At 42.6% G+C, this 20547-nt stretch overlaps 2 protein-coding genes, 1 long non-coding RNA gene and 1 pseudogene across 4 annotated transcripts; 1 reads left to right on the forward strand and 3 right to left on the reverse strand.

The window, feature by feature from the left end:
* Window positions 1-1123: 1123 nt before the first annotated feature.
* Window positions 1124-4803, reverse strand: LOC125507303 (uncharacterized). 2 transcript variants are annotated; one of them, XR_007282853.2, is made up of 4 exons: window positions 2782-4803; window positions 2596-2691; window positions 2251-2481; window positions 1124-1558 (listed from the first exon to the last, which is right to left on the reverse strand). It is a non-coding gene; the product is annotated as an uncharacterized LOC125507303 (long non-coding RNA). The 2 variants fall into 2 exon arrangements; XR_015603846.1 differs by having other exon boundaries at window positions 2596-4803.
* Window positions 4804-6053: 1250 nt separating this feature from the next.
* Window positions 6054-7077, reverse strand: LOC147967698 (uncharacterized; annotated as a pseudogene).
* A 48-nt stretch (window positions 7078-7125) lies between these two features.
* On the reverse strand, window positions 7126-7876 carry LOC147967699 (uncharacterized). The gene is made up of 3 exons (XM_087523218.1): window positions 7597-7876; window positions 7283-7497; window positions 7126-7194 (listed from the first exon to the last, which is right to left on the reverse strand). The coding sequence occupies exons 1-3, from the start codon at window positions 7874-7876 to the stop codon at window positions 7126-7128; spliced, it is 564 nt and encodes a 187-aa protein (XP_087379344.1).
* A 7604-nt stretch (window positions 7877-15480) lies between these two features.
* Window positions 15481-20029, forward strand: NLP1 (nitrilase-like protein 1). The gene is made up of 10 exons (XM_048671928.2): window positions 15481-15653; window positions 15766-15924; window positions 18014-18062; window positions 18254-18345; window positions 18452-18603; window positions 18688-18734; window positions 18860-18893; window positions 19032-19198; window positions 19347-19443; window positions 19546-20029. Exons 2-10 carry the CDS (start codon window positions 15836-15838, stop codon window positions 19719-19721), a joined length of 903 nt encoding a protein of 300 aa, XP_048527885.2. The 5' UTR covers window positions 15481-15653; window positions 15766-15835; the 3' UTR covers window positions 19722-20029.
* The last annotated feature ends 518 nt before the right edge of the window (window positions 20030-20547 follow it).

A 20547-nucleotide genomic window follows, 5' to 3' on the forward strand; every position in this document is an offset into this window, starting at 1 on the left:
AACAGAACCATCAAGATATCCATTGGCATCAGCACAAGTTGCTTTAGTGGCATCAAACTCTAAATAATACACATGTAGCATGAGCACAAGTTGTTGATGTGTCATCAAAGCAAAATAAAGCATAATGTATCATCAGCAAAGTTGCTTGCAGTGGCATCAAACCAAAATATTGCTACAATGTATCATCAACACAAGTTGCTACAATGGCATCAAACCAAAATAAAGCACATTGTAGCAGCAGCACAAGTTATTGGAGTTTGCATCACCTTCTGCCACCTCTACTAGCATTGAACCAGGCCATCCATCCAGTGTGTGTGCCATCAGTTGGTGGAGGAGCACTAGAAGTTGAGGCACCATGCTGCCTTGGGGCAGAGAAAGGCCTTGAAGAATGAGCACCTCTCCCAGCAGAAGATTGAGCACTAGAAGATGCTCTTCCAGATCCTCTTCCACCACCAGACCTTCTTCCAGCACCTCTACCAGCACCACTTCCACCACCTCTACCAGCAGCACTTCCAGTTCCTCCTCCAGCTGGAGCAGCTCTTGGTGTTGGTGCAGGAGCTCTAGTTGTTGGTGCAGAAGCTGTAGTTGTTGGTGGTGCAGGAGCTCTAGGTGTTGCTGCAGGCCACTACAAGAGATCGGGCCTACTATGACGAGACACAAAATGTCATCGAATAGCTATTAACGTCACAAATTACCCCTAAGTGACATTTTATGGGTGTCACAAGGATCGTCACGGAATCCCCGTCACAGATTACTCCTAGTGACGGCGGGCGCAAAATAACGTCACTGGATATAGGACCTTCAGTGACGTTCTCTAGAACATCATCAAGTTGTTACTTTTGTGACAGTCGATTAATGTCACATGCTACGAGAAAAAATTCCATATTGCACCATATTCAGTGATGTAGGAACGTCACAAATTCATGCCACGTCAACACCCAAGCAGACTATCCCACAGTTAGCATCATTAATTTCATTATTGGTGAAGATGACACCACATATATTTGATTTATTTTGAATTTAAATTATGACAAATGATTAAATCCACCATAATCCAAATGCATATGACAATAATTATTTAATTCATGAGATTATATAAATATAAGTTAAGATCCAAATCACATCATAAATTTATGATATTATATATTTAATCGTCTCAGCCAATTCGTCCTCTTGTGTTTCATAGTAAAAATTAACACTGACTCACGAGTTTGACAGAAGAATAGACAAGTTGAAAAGCAATATTTAGATAAGTAAAGACCACATGTGTTATCCTGATGATTGCAATGTATGATTCAACAACTATCTTTCCATCGCAAAAGGATGGCCTTCATGCACCATTAAGTTTGGATTAGGACTGCTAAGTTGCTTGCTGAGTTGCTTGAGCCTTAAGAGAAAACCAATCAGGATATCCGTCTCTTGTTGCTTCTTTTGCCAGGCTTCATTCTTCTCTTGCTCGATCTTCTTCACATCTTCCAATTATTCGTGTTGCTTCCTCTACACCTCTTCAAATGCTCTCACTTGTGCTTCAAGTCTCACCACTAACTCCTCTCAGTGCCTATAAATTGACAAAACATAACAATGTTGCATCTTGATGAGATGAAAACAGACAAGATAAAAAGGTGAGAGTATCACTAAGAAGCTTACAATCTATCAAAATGTGAATGTAAAATAGAGAGGTGCATTATTAAATGTGAAGGCAAACATATGGATGGGCAAATGAAACAGTAAACTGAAGAATAACTTATAATGGTAAAAAACATGCATAACTAAGAGATAAATTTCATTTAACATTCTGAAAAGGAGCAAGCATCACCGATAAGATATCAAGTTAGTAACCTAGGCAAGAAGCAACTATGCTTGGACAACAACTTTTAGATCAAACTCAACCAACCTATATCATTCTACTAAAAAGCAAGCATATAAACCAATCAACAAATCATACTAGATTTCAGGATTAGAAACCATGCATTACAATCTTATTCTCATGCCTTTGTGTTGTAGCAGCAAAAACCATGTATTTCTCATTACAAGAATTATTATTTTTATGTTACTTTGGATTATTGGATTTGGATCAAACCATATATAAACAGCGAAGCACTCCTCAGTTTGTTACAAGAACTGAAGACAAATGTCTTATTCACAAGTATTTGTGTATGCATTTTCTTACTATCATGAGGGCACTATGCACAGGCAGAAAAGCATGAAAAAAATAAACAACAAGAACACAACAAGAAACAAGACAAGTACCTGTCATTTGCATCTCTCGCCTCTCTATCCTTTTGCTCAATTCTTTCTTCTAGAACTCAGATCCTTGCTGATGAATTAGAGTTCCCAAATCTCCCGGATCTTGATGCATAACTCATGCTAGAAAGGAAGGTGCTATGGGCGTTTTCTTCCTTTAGAACTTCAGCCACAATCATTGAATCAAACACTGGTTGTCACTTCTGATTGTGTTTCCCTTTTCTTTTCCATTGCATTCTATTGTATAAAGGAAAACATTGATGCTCAAGTAAGGCAAAGTTCATATGATGGATACACTCGATCAATATGAGAATCATTTCAAGTCAAAAACAATAAAGGAAGAAATCTTACATAAGCTAGATGTGTCGGCTCGCTCATGCTGTTAGTATGGGTCTCTTTGAAAAACTCAATGGGACTTGGCTCCTGATTATTATACTTGCCGTTTTCCTATATATGAAAATCTAACATTACCACTCCATACATACTGACAAGATCCGATAGACATAGGACTAGAAGTAAGGTATTTGGAATGCTTACAATTTTGCTGAAAGTGGAAACATAAGACCTAATTAAAGCCAGTGAATGCACACTGATGTACACATTATTCAAGATGTAAGTCCACACGATATATTACCATTGCTTTGGACATAGCAAGAGTGGCTTCCTCTTCATCTCTCAAAGCCCCTTCCTAGAGCTTACATGAATATAATAAAGTAGATAAGTTAGGATGCAAGCACGGGATGCACTAATATCGTGTATAACTAATTGTTAAAGTGAAACTAATGGAAAACATTTACTCTTACTTGCACTATGAGTAAGCATATGGATGGAGGAGTACTTGTAACGTAACTGACTGATTTAGCTATTACAAGTTGGCTTCGCATTGGTGGTAGACAAAAAGAAACTAGATTGTGTAAAACAGTCATAACTCGTAAGCAGGCAGCAGTGCCAACAAGAAGTTCATGTCAGAATGTATAAATACAAAATGAAGATCTCACGCATTGGGATCTAACAAGTAAACAAATCAACATGCATGGTGCAGCTGGGTCACAGTCAGGGAGAAGCAGCCAGCAAGCCAATAAAAACAAGACTAGAATGTTCAGAATAAAAAAAACAGCAAAAATATATGATTACCGGAGCTACTGGCATGGTTTAGAAACCAGAAAGTTTACTACTATTTCAGAATTAAGGCTCGATGGATGGTGTTGTATGTTTGCAAAGTAGGAGCAGGTTGATTTTACCCAGCTTAGTATGTCAGCTTAGTATGGCATAGTTTAGAAACCGGAAAGTTTTACTGCTATTTCAGAATTAAGGCTCGATGGATGGTGTTGTATGTTTGCAAAGTAGGAGCAGGTTGATTTTACCCAGCTTAGTATGTCAGAATATAGTAAAAAAACTAAAGTTTACCATGTATCTGCTTTTATCAAGTTCTGGGCGTACTGAAAATGCTTGTGGGCTTCAGACGCTTAACATCATGGGTAGCTAAATTAGGAGAGGCATGTCAAAGGTTAAGTTTAGTTCTCTTTTGACTAGTACTGTAGACAAAAGTACACTGATACAGAGCTATACATCTCCTTAAGGAGTCAAAATCAAGTGCAGTCTCAGTCTTTATTCAGTTTTGACAGCACTAGTTAAGGACTATTTATGGGACAACAGAACCACAAACATAGAATTCAGTTTCACGTTTTAACATAGATAAAGTGGTTGCATCAAGAAGCTAGTTTATCCTGACATATAGATACAGGGATACAAGGATGCACTGCTTCCTACTTGTAATTAGTTCTCCTTTTATATGCCGCATACTTTAGTTCATGTGTTTATGTTCATCTGATTATGACACCATACAGCGATCAAGAGCATCTAGTTTTATTCATTACAGCAGGGTACAACCATCAGATGGTTAACATATAATTTTCTTCTGAATGCAAGAGTAGCCATACAAGCACATGGAAGCAAAAGAAATCTCCCAGCTAAGGCCACACATCTCATACCTAACTAAACTTTTCCATAACGGCTAACAGTGCTACAGTAGCATATATTCAGGTTCATCCCTTTTGACAATAGCAGGCTATAACAAATGCAAAACCATGGTCACTATTGCGGTTTTGCACACGGACCTATTAATAGGATATCAAGTAAACTTATCTAGCAGGAGGTTCAGGCTTTTTAACATCGCACGCTGTAGCAAATCCTAATTGCAGAGAAGGGCGAGGTCATTAGTACTAGTATGCATGAAACCTAATCATTGAACGCCAAGGGGTGGCTGGATGAGGAGGGCGGCATGAGGAAATCACCGAAAAGTCATCGGTCGCTGGGGAAAAGAGAGCCGGGTGCTCACTGGGCAGGTTGATGCGGTGGGTCCAACCTCGGCGGCGGGGCAGCCTCTTTCAGTCTGGCGTCACGGGTCGCTGCAGTTGGGGGAGAAGAGGGTCGGGTGCTCGCGGGGCTGGATGTTTGGGTGGATCCGAGCTCGGCCTGTAGGGCGACCTCCCCCGATCTGCCGCCGCCAGTCGTTCCAATCGGGGCTGTAATTTTGGGGAGAAGAGAGCCGGTTGAATCGGGGCAGAAGAAAGATGCGGGGTAGGCAGTGGCTCTTCGCGGGTGAAAAGGAGGAATTTGGCTGGGTCCTTGACGAGTGGGGACACAGTGTACACGAGGAATGATTTATTTTCAGTATTTATCTTCCACTCTAATACCATGTAATTCATTTACTTCGAAATAAATATCAAATTATTATTAGAAAAAAGGAAATCTTATATAAACATTATGATTCAGTATTTTCCATGTAGTTTTTTTAGATAATTGTAAATAAATATGCCGAAACTTGTACACAATGGTCTTAAATATGTTTTTTTCGCCCACAAGGATTCCTGCGGCATCGATCCCGACCACAACGGAATTGGTGGTTTGATTTTGATCGGAATCCAACGACAAAGAAATCATTTGTATCTGTTGTAGAACTGGATGGTTTGTCATATAGATAAATCATTTAAAAAATTAGATAGAACGAAACAGCGTCACCTCACGCGTGCCCCATTCAAGTTGTTTGCCCAACAACTATCTATTTACATATAAGAATAAAAATAAGATTTTCCATCTACTCTCATCTTTCCATTTTAATTTTTTACATAGAGCGAAACGACATTACCTTATGAGCGCCCAATTGAAGTTTTCAACACATCCACTACCTATTTATTCCAGATATAAGAACAAAATAGCTATGTTAAAAATATATGTTTTTTCCATTGCCTGTTCACTCTCTTATTTCCATTTCTATTTTGAGATAAACAACATCAGATCACAAATGCCCGATTAAAGTTTCTTGCCGAGTCACTACCTATTTATATTAGAAAGAACAAAATAACCATCTCAGAAAAAAGAGAAAACAGACCAAGGTTTTCAATTTGTAAAAAATAATAAAATATATGTCTTGCATGGCTACTACCTACTTATATTTTATTTGCGGGATACTACCTATTTATATTAGATAGAACAAAATAATTACAATGCTAAATAGCCTTTGAAAAATTATGGAGAGTACCACTACCAAAACTAATGCATGGGTCCTACCTCTCAATAACCCTTGGACTAGCTATGGCGGGTCCCACTGCTAGACATTACATGACAAAAAAATGATCACCACACATTCGTAGTATTCGGTGACACTGGCAAATCCGTCATGAAAATACCATACTGTCACAGAAATTGGCAGCCAGGTGTGCTCAGACACTGAGGCAATTAGGTGACGTTTATCGTCACCGATTTGCGGTAATCGGTGACATTGTCCACCATCGTCATGAGGCTTTTCGTCACAGTATGTCAAATTTGTTGTAGTGAGGAGCTGTAGGAGCAACACCTCTTCCTTGTGAATTCCTTGCAGCAGGCTTGGAAAACAATTCAAAGGAAACACACTTAATAATTCTAAAAGTAAAAAATGCACAAGGGAGAAAGGTAATTTACAGAAACAACAAACTGAAGAAGTAGTTCAAAGGGGCTTACCACATGTTTGTTCTTTCTTAAGGCCAACTCAGGTTTTAACTGTTTAAGGCAACTTGTGTATTTATGCCCTTGCAATCCACAATTGCTACAAGTAATTGTCCCCATTCTTGAGGTGGACTTTGGCTTTGGAACTTCAAATTTTCCCTTTATCATCTTCTCTTTCCTTCTTCCTTTCTTGATTTTAAATGCTGGTGGTTCTATGTCTGGACCTTGGGTCTTTGTCCAGTCATGCTCACCAGGGACAGGATATATCATAGGTTCATATGCTGCCAAGTAATATGGTTTCTTGAAAATTTTGCTTACAAAGTCCTCTGGAAACCTTTTTGCCTTGTTAATTGCTGAGATGGCATGGTTACATGGGATGCCACTGAGGTCCCACTTTCTGCAACCACAGGTTTCAAGTTCCAAATTTACAGCATGTGTTTGCTCCCCACTAGTTACTTGCCACAAGTTAACACCTGCTTGAATGGGTTTGCAGTACCTGGCCCTTTCCTTTTCACTCTCCAACTTCTCACTGTAATGTGGTGTGATCTCCCATCTAGCCTCCTTTCCACTCTCTCTATTCCTATGTCACCTGACCATCTGCTTATCCTTTATGCCATCACACATAGTTCTTATTGGTTTTTTCCTATGATCTAGGATGTACTTGTTGAACACCTCACACAAATTGTTGACAACTAAGTCAGTCTTGCAATTTGTGTCAAATGCATGCCTAGCCCAGGTATTCTTGGGTATTGCACTAAGCCACTGCCAAGATTGCTCACTCTCAGCTTTGAGATCATCCATTGCTTTATTAAATTTGTGTTCATTATATGCATAACTGGCATTATCCATGCACTTCTTAAGGTCTTCCCCCCTAAAGCCAGCATTTTGGAAGTTTGCCTATATGTGTCTTAAGCAGAATCTTTGATTACCGTTAGGAAGAACTTTACTCACTGCATACAGTAGCCCCTGGTGCACACAATTTAAATAGCTAAGCTATTGTGTAATACACATGTCAACACATATTTAGCAGGCAATGCAAGGTGGATAGACATACCTTTTGTCTATCTGACATTATAGTATATGGACCATACTGTCCAACTTCTCCTCCAAGACAAATCTTCAGTTGGTGTAGAAACCAGCACCAGTTTGCTTTGTCCTCTTGTCCAACAATGCCAAATGCCAGTGGGTATATATTGTTATTGCCATCTCTACCAGTGGCAGCAAGGATTTGTGCACCAGTGGTCAGCTTGATAAAACATCCATCAACACCTAAAACATGATGTAAACATAACATGTTAAATGCATTTATATGTGCAAGCTATTGAAACTAAAAAAATCAAAGTAGTGCACAAGCTAAAATGAACTAACCAATGAATGGTCTACACCCCTGTAGAAATCCCTCCCTTGCTCCATTGGTGCAGTAAAACATTGCATGGAATCTGGGTCCTGGATGTGGGATTTTTTGAGTGGGTGCTGAAGTTACAGTGGTGACTACAACCCTACTCCCAGGGTTTGTATCCATGACAGTCTGAGCATAGTCTCTCAACCTTGGGTATTGCTTCCTATGATCTCCCAACACAGCCTCAACAGCTAGGTTTTTTGCCCTATATGCCATTGCCTTGGGCACATCCACACCATACTTTTCCATGCAGGCATTAATAAGTGTATGTATGCTAGTACTGACATCAGATCTGAATAGTGGCTCATATTGCTTTGCAAGCCACTTGGCACTTACCCTGCTTGTTCCAGTAGAACTAGGGCAAGTGTGTTGTAATCTCATCTTCTTAGTTGCAAAAGTGTTTTCCCCTTTTATAAAGCTGCCACAATGCAGAACTTGCATTGTGAATTCTTGCAATGCACAATGATCCTCTGATCTGAGTTCCTGTGATACTTGAAGTCTCTGCACTGAGTGATGTGCAGGCTCAACAAAGCATCTCTGAATTGATGTTGATCTCTGAAACACATTTGCAGTTGTAGTTGTTGGTGTGGTTGCTCCAAATCCTCATTGTACCATACTCTAGGTGGCCTCTTCTTTGCCCTGCTCTTCCTTTTTTCAGGTAGCACAAATGCTAGTGGCTGAAACCCATCATCTTCACTGTCCTTAAGTAAACTATTATCTTCTTCATCTAATGATGGTTTCCAATCAGGTTGCACTTCTTCTAAAACACTGGAATGTGACCTTGTTGTTGGTCCCCTCCTTACTTGCAGCTTCTGCTTCTTCTTTGCTGGCACAGATATTTTTTCTTCCTCTTCTTGAACAATAGGCTCATCATCCTCCAACTCAAATAATTCCTCTACCTCTGTGTCACCCTCATAATGCACTGGTTCTTCCTCCTCTGTTTCTTCTTCTGATTCTTCTTCCTTTGTTTCTTCCTCATTTTGTTCTTGTACTTCTTCCTCTTCCTCTTCTGGTTCTCTCTGTCTGTTTCCCTCTTCCATCTCCATGTCTTCAGCATCATTCATTTCCTCATTATAGTTAGGCCTTAAATCCCCCATATAATAAGGGATAGTGTCACTATCATATTGCCCTTCAGATGAAGATGCATAACTGGCATCATAGCCATCTTGTTCTTCTTCCACAACTTCTTTTAACTTCGGATTTACAACACTCCCGCTCTCTTGTGTTAAAATAGCAGGGCCTACAGGTGCAATAGAGCAGCTACTCTGACGTTCATAAGCAACACCTTGCTGATCAACAGCATAAACAGGAGGATCAGCCAGATCATAAACCACAGGCTCAGAATAAACAATAGGATCTAAATTTTGCTTCTCTGCAAAACCCTTCTATGCTACACTAACAGCTGGTGGACAAGCCCTAAATAACAAATTAAGCACCAAACTCTCCTCATTCTGCCTCTTGATCAACTGTAGTTTAACATTACTATCAACCAATTCCAAACCCTGCTCTCCTGGGGTCTCCATGTAAAACATCAGTGAATCATCAATACTAAAGCCTTGTGTTTCCATCAAAGCAACCATATTCAGATATGTCACATCTGAACAGCTTAACTTCCTCTCTAACAGATCATTATTGTCAAAATGGATCCTAACATTCCATATGTCTTCATATAAACTACAATTCACATGCAATTTGTCTAATCAGTACACTATAACCCTAATTACAAATTAAATGAGAACAAAAAAAGAGAGAAAACTTACAAGACGCCGCCGAAGCCGTGGGTCAGCTCGTGGCTACAGCTAGGGTTCGCCACCCATTGTTGTGCCAGCCATACCCGCTGCTCCATGGACAGTGCGGGCTCCATGAACTCGTCGTCGTCGCTGGAATACAAGTCAGAGCTTGAGTAGTCGTCGCCGCCCTCGATTGGAGATCTCTCGTCGATTTCTCCTGCCGCGCGGCTGCCGAAGAGGGGATTGTTTGCGCCGCCGCCATCGCCGTTGCCGCCACCGCCGCTACCGCCACCACCGCCCGGGGTCGCCGCCGCCATCGCAGTACAGACGTGCGGTGGAGCTAGGGTTCGTTGACGAAAAGAGGAACAGAGGAAAGGAGAGAGAGACAGAGCATGGGCCGGTCCGGTTCGAGCCGGACCGCACCTATCGAGCGAGCGGGCGGGTACCGATTCGCCAACGTGGCAGCTGACGCGCGGGCCCGGGCAGTCAGTTCCAGCGTCAATACGTAGAAATACGAGGTTTAGCCCGATTCGCAACAGTTCGACTCAAACGTGGTACTGACACGTAAAAATTTTCAAAAATGGTATCAATTCGCCACCACCGCCCCCAAATGTGGTACTATCGTGTAATTAACTCCATCATCGATGGAGGGAGTGGACGTACGTACGTACATGTACCCGTAAGCTAATCTCAAAAAAGAAAAAGTAGTCCACTTTTTTTTGCATGGTAGTAGTAATAAGCTAGCTTTTATTTGAGGGGATAGTAATAAGCGAGCTAATCACGCATTCATGAAGCAGATATCAGCAGTGTACGTACGTAGGTGTAATTAAGTTGTGTGTACTTTTTTTGCATTTTATAATGTGAGACACGTACGGATGCATGTACACGTCAATTTGGTGGATCGAATCGAAAAGAAAATTAATTAGATTGGATTGAGGGAATTAAATGGACCCGTTAATGAATGAATATCCTGATGCGCTTGTAAAATCGACGCATCACCCATTAAAATTTAATACTAAACCACGGATGGATCGAAGAAAAGAAAAGAAGCACATAATAATCCACACACACTGAATAAAAAAGGAAAAAAAGAAATCATCGTGGCCTCCATCGTACCAAACCACATACCTTTTTTTAGTTGATGAAAACCACATACGTACCTCGAGTGCCTGATGGAAAGATCCATTACCTAAGCAACTAAGAGGGTGTTTGTTTCCAGGGACTTATTGGTCTAGGGACTTAAATAAGTTTCTATAATTCCCATCTAAACCAAACATGAGGGACTTATAGGGACTTAAAGTAGGCATTTGAGACTTATGAAATAAGACTCTCAAGGAGGGACTTATAGGGACTTATAGTTGTAATATGGTCTTATAAAGACTTATAAGTCCCAGGAACCAAACAGATAGAGACTTTTTAGGAATTTGGGACTTATAAGTTGGGACTAAAAAAATTCCTAGAACTTATGAACCAAACAGGGCCTAAGTTCCACAAATTGCCTTTGCATGGATCGGAATTTAAGTGTGATTTACTCGCTCCAATCCCGGTCAGTAGAGCAGCACGACTCCTCCACTCACTTCCACACACGCACTGCATGGAGGAGCTAGCTCCAATCATCCAAGGCCTGCTTCGACCATGACCACCTCCTCATGCCTTGGACGACGCAAAGGCCGGCGTCAAGGGTCTCGTCAACGTCGGTGTGGACACAATACCCGCCATCTTCCACCACCCATCCGAGTCTATTCCCGTCGACGACACACCAACTCTTCACCAAAACCACTGCCATTTCTCCGTCCCGGTCATTGACCTCACCGACCTCGCGGGGCCGTCAAGGCGAGCATTGGCGGTCGACGACATAAAGGTGGCCGCTGAGACGGTGGACTTCTTTCGGGTGACGTCGGAGTCGGCCATGTCCGACACGCTCGTGGCGATGCGGGGGGGGGGGGGGGGGGGGGTGTCGGTTGAGGCCAGGGCGCGGTACAAAGCCCCGGAAATATTACATTGACGGTTATCGCCAAACAATATAGTTTATCCCGAGTTTGATCTGTCCAGTGACTATACTACTAAGACACAATCAAAATATGTGTGGCCATGGTCACCACACCTACTTGTAGCCAGTCGACGCAGTAGGCATGTGGGGTCTCTCGGAGATGGCGGCGCTGGCAGACGGACGAAAGTAAGTGGTTGAAGTTGATCAAGGTGTCAGCGGGCAGTGGACGTCGAGTAGGCTGCACATGCATGCATGCATGCACATGTGAATGGATATTCATTTTTTTCAGGGGTATGTGAATGAATATTGGAAACAGAAGGTGTCCGTCCGTCAATGCATGCATGTGTAAGATGAGGTGTTTTTTCCCTAACCTAGCCGGCGCCATGTGAAGGCGACTAAGGAAGCGATCCTCTACCTTCGATCTATACCGGCCAGGGCTGGTCCCCTCTTCCCCTGACTGTTGCTCCAGCGGTAGGAGGGAGGGGGACCCGTTCCTCCGCTTTATAGTTAGGGTTTGGTTTTGTAGGTCGTGGTGTGCCATTGGGGTGGTGGAAGCGGCATTCGGACGAATAAATCTACCTCGGCTCCACTCCCACACCAGCTGTGTCCTCCATGTTGTACTTTGATCCGACACCGAATTTCAGAAGTGCCTCCCTCAATTGTTCTCCGTATACATATTATCTCCGTCTGTAGCTGAGACGTGTATTTGAAGAAAGGCTCGTCGGGTACCTTCATGTTGCCGAGCACCCCCCATATTGCACTCGGCAAAGCCCTTGTCGAATATCCGGCAAACGACGTACTCGAGTGCCTGATGGAAGGATCCATTACGTGAGCAACTGTATAAGTTTCAGGGATTGTCTTTGCATCGATCGGAATTGAAGTGTGATTTACTACTTGTTGCAATCCCGGTCAGTAGAGCAGCACGTCTACTCCACTCACTTGCGCACGCACACACACCGCACGTACGAGCAAGCTCCAATTATCCAAGAGGCCTGCCTCGACCATGACCGCATCCGCGTGCTCAAGGCCTTGGACGACACAAAGGCCGGCGTCAAGGGTCTCGTCGACGCCGCCGATGTGGATACAATCCCCACCATCTTTCACCATCCACCCGAGTCCCCTTCCCCTTGAAGACACACCAACTCTTCACCACAACCACCACCATTTCTTCGCCCCCGGTCGGTCATTGATCTCACCGGCCTCGCGGCGCCGTCGAGGCGAGCATGGCAAATTAAAATGGAAAGAGAAAAGTCATCTTACTTTTCTTTTTGACGTGGAGGGGATCGATCTCTTGCGGCCGGAGGCGAGGAGGAAGGAAGACAGCAACCACGGCGGTGTTTGATTTGATTTGATTGATGGTGTGGATGGTGGTGGCCTAGCCCAAGTCGACGTACGGCGAGGAAGGACGAAGTTGGTGCTCAGCGTCAGCAGAGAGGGCTTCGTCATGACGAGGAGGGGTGAGCGCCATGCATGGGAATCTGCTTCGATCGTCTTCCTCAGGAGAGCGCGCGCCGGCGTGGCAAAGAAGAGAAGGAAAAGAGTGAGTTATTTTTCTCGAGCGAGGTTGGGTGGTGGTGGATCGGGGGAGAAGTACCTGCAGCCCTACCTGCTGAATCAACACGTATTACATCGACCCACACGTCTTACAATACAATATGGGTGTGTTTAGGGCACATCTAGATGTGCTCTATTTATTGCACATCTAAGTGAGTGAATCAAGCATAAAGAGAAAAGAAAAAAGGAAATATCCACACGAATCTCGACATAAGATCAATGACATAGAATTTAGATGTGCAATACTTATGGTACATCTAGATGTGCTTTAGCAAAACTGATACAATATATACTTTGCTCCTTCTATATATGATGTTACCGGCGGATCATCACATGACGGCATTCTCCAAGGACGGCCCGCGCACATGTCAGAGCCCCACCACAAGTCCCAGCACAAGGCCGAAACAAAAGGCCAGTGGAACAAGCTCTTGTTTGCTTGCTGCTTCCGACGTCGCCATGGATGACGGAAGAATCACCATTTCCTGGACAACTTCTGCTGAGAGGAGGCCCACAAAGCCCGCCGTTGCCGACGTATATGCTGTCCGAGACGAGGGTGTCAAGTCGCGGGCCGGAAGGTATCCTTCCGGACAAGTTGTTGTAGGACAGGTTAAGGGCGGACAGATATATACGTCAGGCTCGACAAGCTCCATGGGATCTCACCAGAGAGCTCGTTCTCAGAGAGGTCGAGAGATTCCAGCGACCGCATGGCCCCGATCATGTCTGGGATTTGACCGCTCAATCTGTTCGACGACATGTTCAAGTTCATGAGCTCGGCAAGGGAAGTCGTTATATACGACTACATCTTGAAAGGAACACCATCATCTTATTTCTTTTTTTAATGGAAACTATCATCTTATTCAAATATATAACTATTATCATGTATTCATATGTGTGCTAATACACTCACAATTTTCCTGAAATAATTGGGACGATTTTTGGACATTAGTGGATGCATGCGGAACAAATGAAACGAACAAAATAACTATGGACTCCCCTTTAATAGTAGAGATATTTTAAAAATGCTCGACAAACTATAAATTTGTAAAATATCTTTTTAACAACATATTAAAAATTCTTCAACTTACTAGAAAATGGTCATCATGTACTAAGAAAATGTTTGGCGTGTATTTCAGGAAAATGTTTTATCGTGTGTTAAGAATGTTCACACGTGCATTCAGAAATATTCATCACGTATTTAAAAAATGCTCATAGTGTAATTTTAAAAAAAGTTATCATGTATTAAAGTTTATTCATCATATATTTAAATTTTTTTGTATAAGTGTCCACATATTTTAAAAATATGTATGTAATTTTAAAAAGTGTTCATGCTTTTGTAATAAATATGCATGTGTTACCATTCAGCATGGATGGTGACTATCTCAAAAAAAAATATGCATGTGTTATAAAAGGTGTTCACTCATTTAGATAGAGTTCATATATTTTCATATAGAAAAGGGAAAAAGAAGTGTTCACATATTTAAAAAAACCTTCATTTGGTGGGAAATTTGTGTTCATGTATATTATATAAACATTCATGTAATTTTAAGATGTTTTCACACTATTAAATTAATTCTTGATTTTTTAAAGAAGTGTTTGATTTTTTTAAATGATGAATGTAGAAGGGAAAACAGAGAGAAAACGCGAAAGAAATTTGAAGAAAAAAAAAGATGAATGGACGAATCGATCGGAAAGAAAAACCCGTGACGAAGCAAGCGTCATTCGCGTAAATGTGACGCATACGCAGTATCTGTGAATCGCGCGCCAATTTGAAGATTATCGAGATCTTGGATGTGGCAACGGACGCCGAGACGAGACAGGGGACGTATTCCTCGTAATGGAGCTCGTCCCCGACGGCCGCCCTTTGCGAATCGCTCTGGAGGCCTATATCCGAGGAAGTGATATGAGTGATGATGGAGCAGATCATGGAGGTGGCAAAGAAGATACATGGAGCCGGCGTCATCCATCGGGACTTTAAGCCGGAGAACGTCCTGGTCGGCTTCTTCGGGGGGCTTAGGGTTGGTGACTTTGGGTCGGCGATGCGGGCGAAACCGTATGAAGAGTGCCCCTGATTTACACCTTGCCGGAATAGCTGGAAGACAACCGGTACTATGGCCAGGCGGTGGACATGTGGGCGCTTGGGTGCATCATGGCGGAGATGTTGGCCGGCGAGACCATGTTCGTGGCGGAGACAGAACAGGGAGGCTCCTTGTTGACCGTCCGTCGAAAGGAAACATTTTTGACCCACATCAACCGTCCGTCCGTCTGAAGAATCGTAGAATATCCTCGTCAAAGGAGCTATGTACCTCTTGTAGCAAAATATACAGCCCCATCATATAGTACATTCATTTCTAGATACATTTATTTCTCCGACAAGTATTTCCGGACGGAGGGAGTACATGGGAGGCTAGATAGACACGTGTAGCACATATGTGGTTCCTTTGGACCGGTAAAGATTGTTTGGCTACTTTGTCTGGCAGCAGCCGCCGGCGTTGAAAGTTGGCCCGAACTCAATTGGTCCAAGGAAAAGCAGCTCGTAACTTACCGTATAAAGCGAAGGAAAGCGGTTTCCCCAAAGGGCGCCTTCCTTTCCCCTCCTCCCCATGTCCACACTGCCGCCACGTCACTGCACCGCCGCCGGGACAGCTTGCTTCCCCACTGCCTCGCGCCGCCTAGAGCTCGTCCTCCCCGCCGCCGCCGGCAGTCGCTCGCTCGCCCGCTCGCCAGGAACCCCATCTCCCGCCGTTCTCCGCCGGTAACCTCGACCCCCTCTCTCCGTCAATTTGGATTCCTCCATGCCATGTGGGCCCCGTGGCGGCTACCTTTTTCTTCAGCGCTTAAAATCTTCGACATCTCTTCGCCGTCAGAGGAAAGCAGCAGGCAGCAGCAGCCAAAGCGGAACTGCGCGGGCCGAGGAAGGGGTAGGTGAGGGGGGAGATGGCCGGCGCCGGGAGGAAGGTGGCGGTCGCCGCCGTGCAGTTCGCCTGCACCGACACGGTGGCCGACAACGTCGCCGCCGCCGAGAGGTATGGATTCGCCCAGCTCCCGGTGTCCCATCCCCTATCTGTACTCTGTACAACTACTAGCAACCTACCCAAGGAACCAAAGCTCCAACTACTTTTATCTGACCGCCGCAGAGAGGAGTATTGTGGTTTGTAGGATTCGCGGTGATTGGATTTTGATTTTGCTAACTATGCCTCAGATGAAAGTACTAGTTCAGTTCCTTGCGTCAGGCTTGGATTTTACCATCGCCTAGCTGTGTTGTTCGGTTTTGGGCTGCGCTTGCGTTAATTTCATTTCCATGTGCTCGTGCTTCTAAATTAGGCATTGAAGCTGCATAATCTCTTGGATCTCAATTACACACTTTGTAATTGCACACTAGATCTGAATTACTTTTCAAGGGAATAACTGCAAGCTCCTGACCACAACTTGCTTTTTACTTGACCTAATGACCTTTCATACCAATTATTAGTGTTTCTCATATTCCACAAAAATGTTGCCACACTTTATACCTTCCACTTGATCTGATCTCAACAAGTGCCTTTATCTACTGATTGTGCGCCTCTGTCTGACTAGGGTATACAATGAGAATATGCTTCTTTTTGCTGTTTCGAATAACTGATGTCATAAACAGAATATCACCTTATACAAATTCCACCTAATGAAAATCAAGAAAACCAACCAATGGCAATCAGTTGCTCCTCCTTTATTAATAGCCTGTTCTAACCGCAAATTATTAGTGTTTCTCATATTCCACAAGCTGTTGCCACACTTTATGCCTTCCACTTTCTTGATCTGACCTGACCATGAGAATAAACCTTTTTTTTGATGTTTCAAATAACTGATGTCATAAATAGAATATCACCTGATAGGAGTATAATCCAATATAGTGAAGATTTTAAAAAAATCAATGCCAATCAGATGCTCCTGCTGTATTAATAGTCTGTTATGATTGCGAATATGAGGTGCTACATATCTTCTCGATTTGTACCACCTTGTGAGCATAAGCTTTCTATTACTTATGGGATCTTGCGTATGCCATGATAGAGTGAGAGAGCACTATCCATTTGCACCAGGTAGTCTATTTAGTGGCTTTGTACACTAATCACCACAGATGACATCCAGTTGGTGTGGACTTGGCTCCTCGCCCAAATCAGCAGTTATTGTTCTTTCGCCGTTTCAAAACATGTATTTTAAACCATTTTCATCTATATAGTTTGGATAGACAAACCAAATGAGTCAACTAGGAGTGAGGACTTCACTTTTCCACAGCGACCTTGTCATGCCAAAGAGAAAAACTCAGTGGTCTCCGTGTTTTATTTGTTTTAACCCTGATTGGCCTAATAATGTCTAAATCAGCCTACAGTTCTTATTGTTGTACATCCTGATGGAAAACTGTAGCCATGCTGTGATTCCTCCGTAGACCATAGATTCTTAAAGTTACTGTGCTATTTTTGTCTACATTTCAAGGTGCAGCTTTTATCTTCATATTTCACTGGATTCTAAAGCTGCTGTATAGCACTTTATTTTAGTAAATTCTGTTCAAGCTCCATATCAGTGGTCTTGATATCTGAATTTGGGAATTTTTGTTCTACTTGTGTTCATTATTTTGATAATTGACTTTGGGGATATTTTGTTCTAGCTCTGTAGTGATGATTTTGATAAGTATTCACCATTAGTGTGAGGATTAGTTCTCTTGCCACTGTTTCTCTTTGCTAGCAAGGATCTTTGCATGAAAAGTAACAGTGCAGAACAGAGTCCATGGTTCGTAGGTCACCTTTTCTAAGGACTATTTGCTAGTGAAGAGGATAATTGTGTCTAGTCATCTTTTTTATATGTGTAGGGCCACTTTATGAAGCTGCTATATGCTTTTTCATTTATTATGTGACAAGAATAAAAATGACATTTTTCCATAGTTACATGTACATGCAATATCTGGAATGTGCTTCTGACTTGTGGTACTGCTAGAAATCAAGAGTTTTGTGGTCCCCAACTATTATTCATAGTGACAAAAAAGGAAGCTGTTTCCTATGGTCTTTTAGTTGTTGTCACTCGTATCTGTCACTGGGAATACAAAAGAACCTAAGCCTGAATTTCCGATCATTTGTATTTCAGGTTGATTAGAGAAGCTCATAAGAAAGGCGCAAACATTGTCCTCATTCAGGTAAACCCATATATATGGTAAATAAATGTGACGTTCATTGACGAGTGACAAAATTTACGCTTGCAATATTTCTTTCAAGACATGCATGGCAGACATATGAATTCAGATGTATATTCTTCCTTTAGTTTCACAGTAAAACGAGTACAATAAGACATATTTAATTTTCCACTTACATTTGTTAAATTCTGTAGGAGCTATTTGAGGGGCACTATTTCTGTCAAGCTCAAAGGATGGATTTCTTTGGGCGTGCCAAGCCTTATAAAGAGAACCCGACTATAATGAGGTAGGGTAGCTTGTTGTGCTTGAAGCATGTGGACTGCTGGCTAGTGATATTTTCAGTCAAGTGTCTGTAATATTTATACATTCACTTCGTTTTTCATTGTCCATAGAATGCAAAAACTTGCAAAGGAGTTGGATGTTGTAATACCTGTAAGTTTCTTTGAAGAAGCGGGCAATGCTCATTACAATTCCGTGGCCATTATTGATGCTGATGGCACCGATCTTGGCCTATACCGCAAATCACACATTCCAGATGGACCAGGTATGACTTAACAGTAGTGTTCGCCTAATACAGTATAAATCCTAAGTGCACTATCTTATCTAGATAAGCGCTTTCTTTTGTCAGGTTATCAAGAGAAATTTTATTTCAACCCGGGTGACACTGGATTCAAGGTAAACATTATTCAGTATCTGTATAAGATACCAGTTTTGGTTAAACAAGATCTACATATTGTAGCTGTAGCTATCATTGTTATTGTTAGGAACTTTCTTAGTAAGACCACCTTTTGTTGATGCAGGCTTTCAAAACCAAGTATGCAACAATTGGTGTTGGTAAGTTATTTTTATTTGCACTGATACCATTTATTTATTTAATTTTGTCACAGTAGCTCTGTTAATGATCAGCGTGACCAATTAGCAAATTTGCAGCTTTGCTTATCATTACTGACCCTGTCATCCATGCCTTGGTAGGAATTTGCTGGGATCAGTGGTTTCCAGAGACCGCAAGGGCTATGGTGCTACAGGGGGCGGAAATATTGTTCTATCCCACTGCTATTGGTTCTGAACCCCAGGATATGAACCTGGATTCCCGTGAACACTGGAAGCGTGTCATGCAAGGCCACGCCGGCGCTAACTTGGTACTGTTAGCTGTTCTGTTTAATGTCCTTAAATGGACCCGTATCTTCTTTCACGAGTCTAAAAGACATCTCTTCTATTTCTAAATGTTTCTACCAGTTGGTTCAAGAGTTCTCACGGTTTCGTGATTCACCTTAATGTGCCCAACAGGTTCCTCTTGTTGCTTCTAACCGGATAGGTAAGGAAACTGTTGAGACTGAGCATGGCAACAGCACCATAAAGTTCTATGGGAACTCATTCATCGCAGGTAATCCAGCTTCTGTCTGTATTCTAAAATTACAGAGGAAGGCGCATCAATAAAAGCATGATTGATATGATCATTTCATACGACAACTCTGTGTGTGTGCAGGGCCAACTGGAGAAATCGTGAAGCTTGCAAATGACAAAGACGAGGAGGTGCTCGTCGCGGAGTTTGACTTGGACGAGATCAAATCTACGAGGCACGGCTGGGGTATATTCAGGGACAGGCGTCCTAATCTATACAAAGTGCTACTGACGTTGGATGGCAAGACATCATCATCCTAGGTTCCACTTTTATGAAGAGGACATGAGCTCCACAATGCTCTATCTTGGGAAAACACGGGGTCCACGAACCAAATGGTAGATCGTTTGTAAGTCTAGCTTCTCCCTGCAAAAAGAATGATTTGCCTCTGTGCAAGGTATCCCTGTGTTTCCCCCGCAAAAAAAAAGGCATCCCTGTGTTTGCAACTTGGTGATTTTCCGCCAATAGAGCATTAATAAAATACTGTCATGTAAGAGAATATTTGTTCCTACAGTTATGGACATGAGGGATCAAAGCAATATAATAATGATGCATAGCATTTGTTGGAACATTTTGGTGATACTCCTGCAGTTATTGATTTTAGTTACTGAAATCAATAGGTGGATCATAATTTGCAGAATCAGCATCTTTGACGATAATAACTCAAAACTTATATTAAACCAAGACCCTCTTCGGTTGTGTTGGTTCTTCTCTTTTGACTGTTATATTGCAATCTGCTCTGCTAGTTGTTGCATTCCTGCTCATCGGCAAGATGATGTTGTTCCTCGGGCTCCGGGTGGGCAAAGTGGAGCAGCTCCCGCGATGGTATCCTCGCCTCCCGCAGCACCAGCCAGCCGCCCCCGCGCTGCGCCGATCACTGATATGGGCGGCGGGAACACCCTTTTCCTTGCCGGTATCGGTGTCTTCTCCTGGTCGTCAGAGTGCTGCTCGGTTTTCCGTTAATTAACTGGGCAATTCTCTTCTTCTTAATTAATCGATGAGGCAAAGCTTTTGCCTTTGTTTCGAAAAAAAAAGTGTTGCTGTTGCTCCCTTGTGCAGTCTTCAATGTCGTCGACCAGGCGTCGAGGT

The sequence above is a fragment of the Triticum urartu genome, chromosome 5A, assembly GCF_056163025.1.
Source record: "Triticum urartu cultivar PI428250 chromosome 5A, HENAU_Tu73, whole genome shotgun sequence".
NCBI classification, from domain to species: Eukaryota; Viridiplantae; Streptophyta; class Magnoliopsida; order Poales; family Poaceae; genus Triticum; species Triticum urartu.

What these genes read in the sequence shown, in the direction of transcription:
- NLP1 (XM_048671928.2), top strand. Translation starts at nt 15,836, where the DNA reads ATGGCCGGCGCCGGGAGGAAGGTGGCGGTCGCCGCCGTGCAGTTCGCC. An exon ending in AACGTCGCCGCCGCCGAGAG is followed by an intron (nt 15,925 to 18,013) that starts GTATGGATTCGC and finishes TTTGTATTTCAG; the next exon opens with GTTGATTAGAGAAGCTCATA. An exon ending in GCCACGCCGGCGCTAACTTG is followed by an intron (nt 19,199 to 19,346) that starts GTACTGTTAGCT and finishes TGTGCCCAACAG; the next exon opens with GTTCCTCTTGTTGCTTCTAA.
- LOC147967699 (XM_087523218.1), bottom strand. Translation starts at nt 7,876, where the DNA reads ATGGAAAAGTATGGTGTGGATGTGCCCAAGGCAATGGCATATAGGGCA. An exon ending in GGGGTGTAGACCATTCATTG is followed by an intron (nt 7,498 to 7,596) that starts GTTAGTTCATTT and finishes ATCATGTTTTAG; the next exon opens with GTGTTGATGGATGTTTTATC. An exon ending in TAATGTCAGATAGACAAAAG is followed by an intron (nt 7,195 to 7,282) that starts GTATGTCTATCC and finishes TGTGTGCACCAG; the next exon opens with GGGCTACTGTATGCAGTGAG.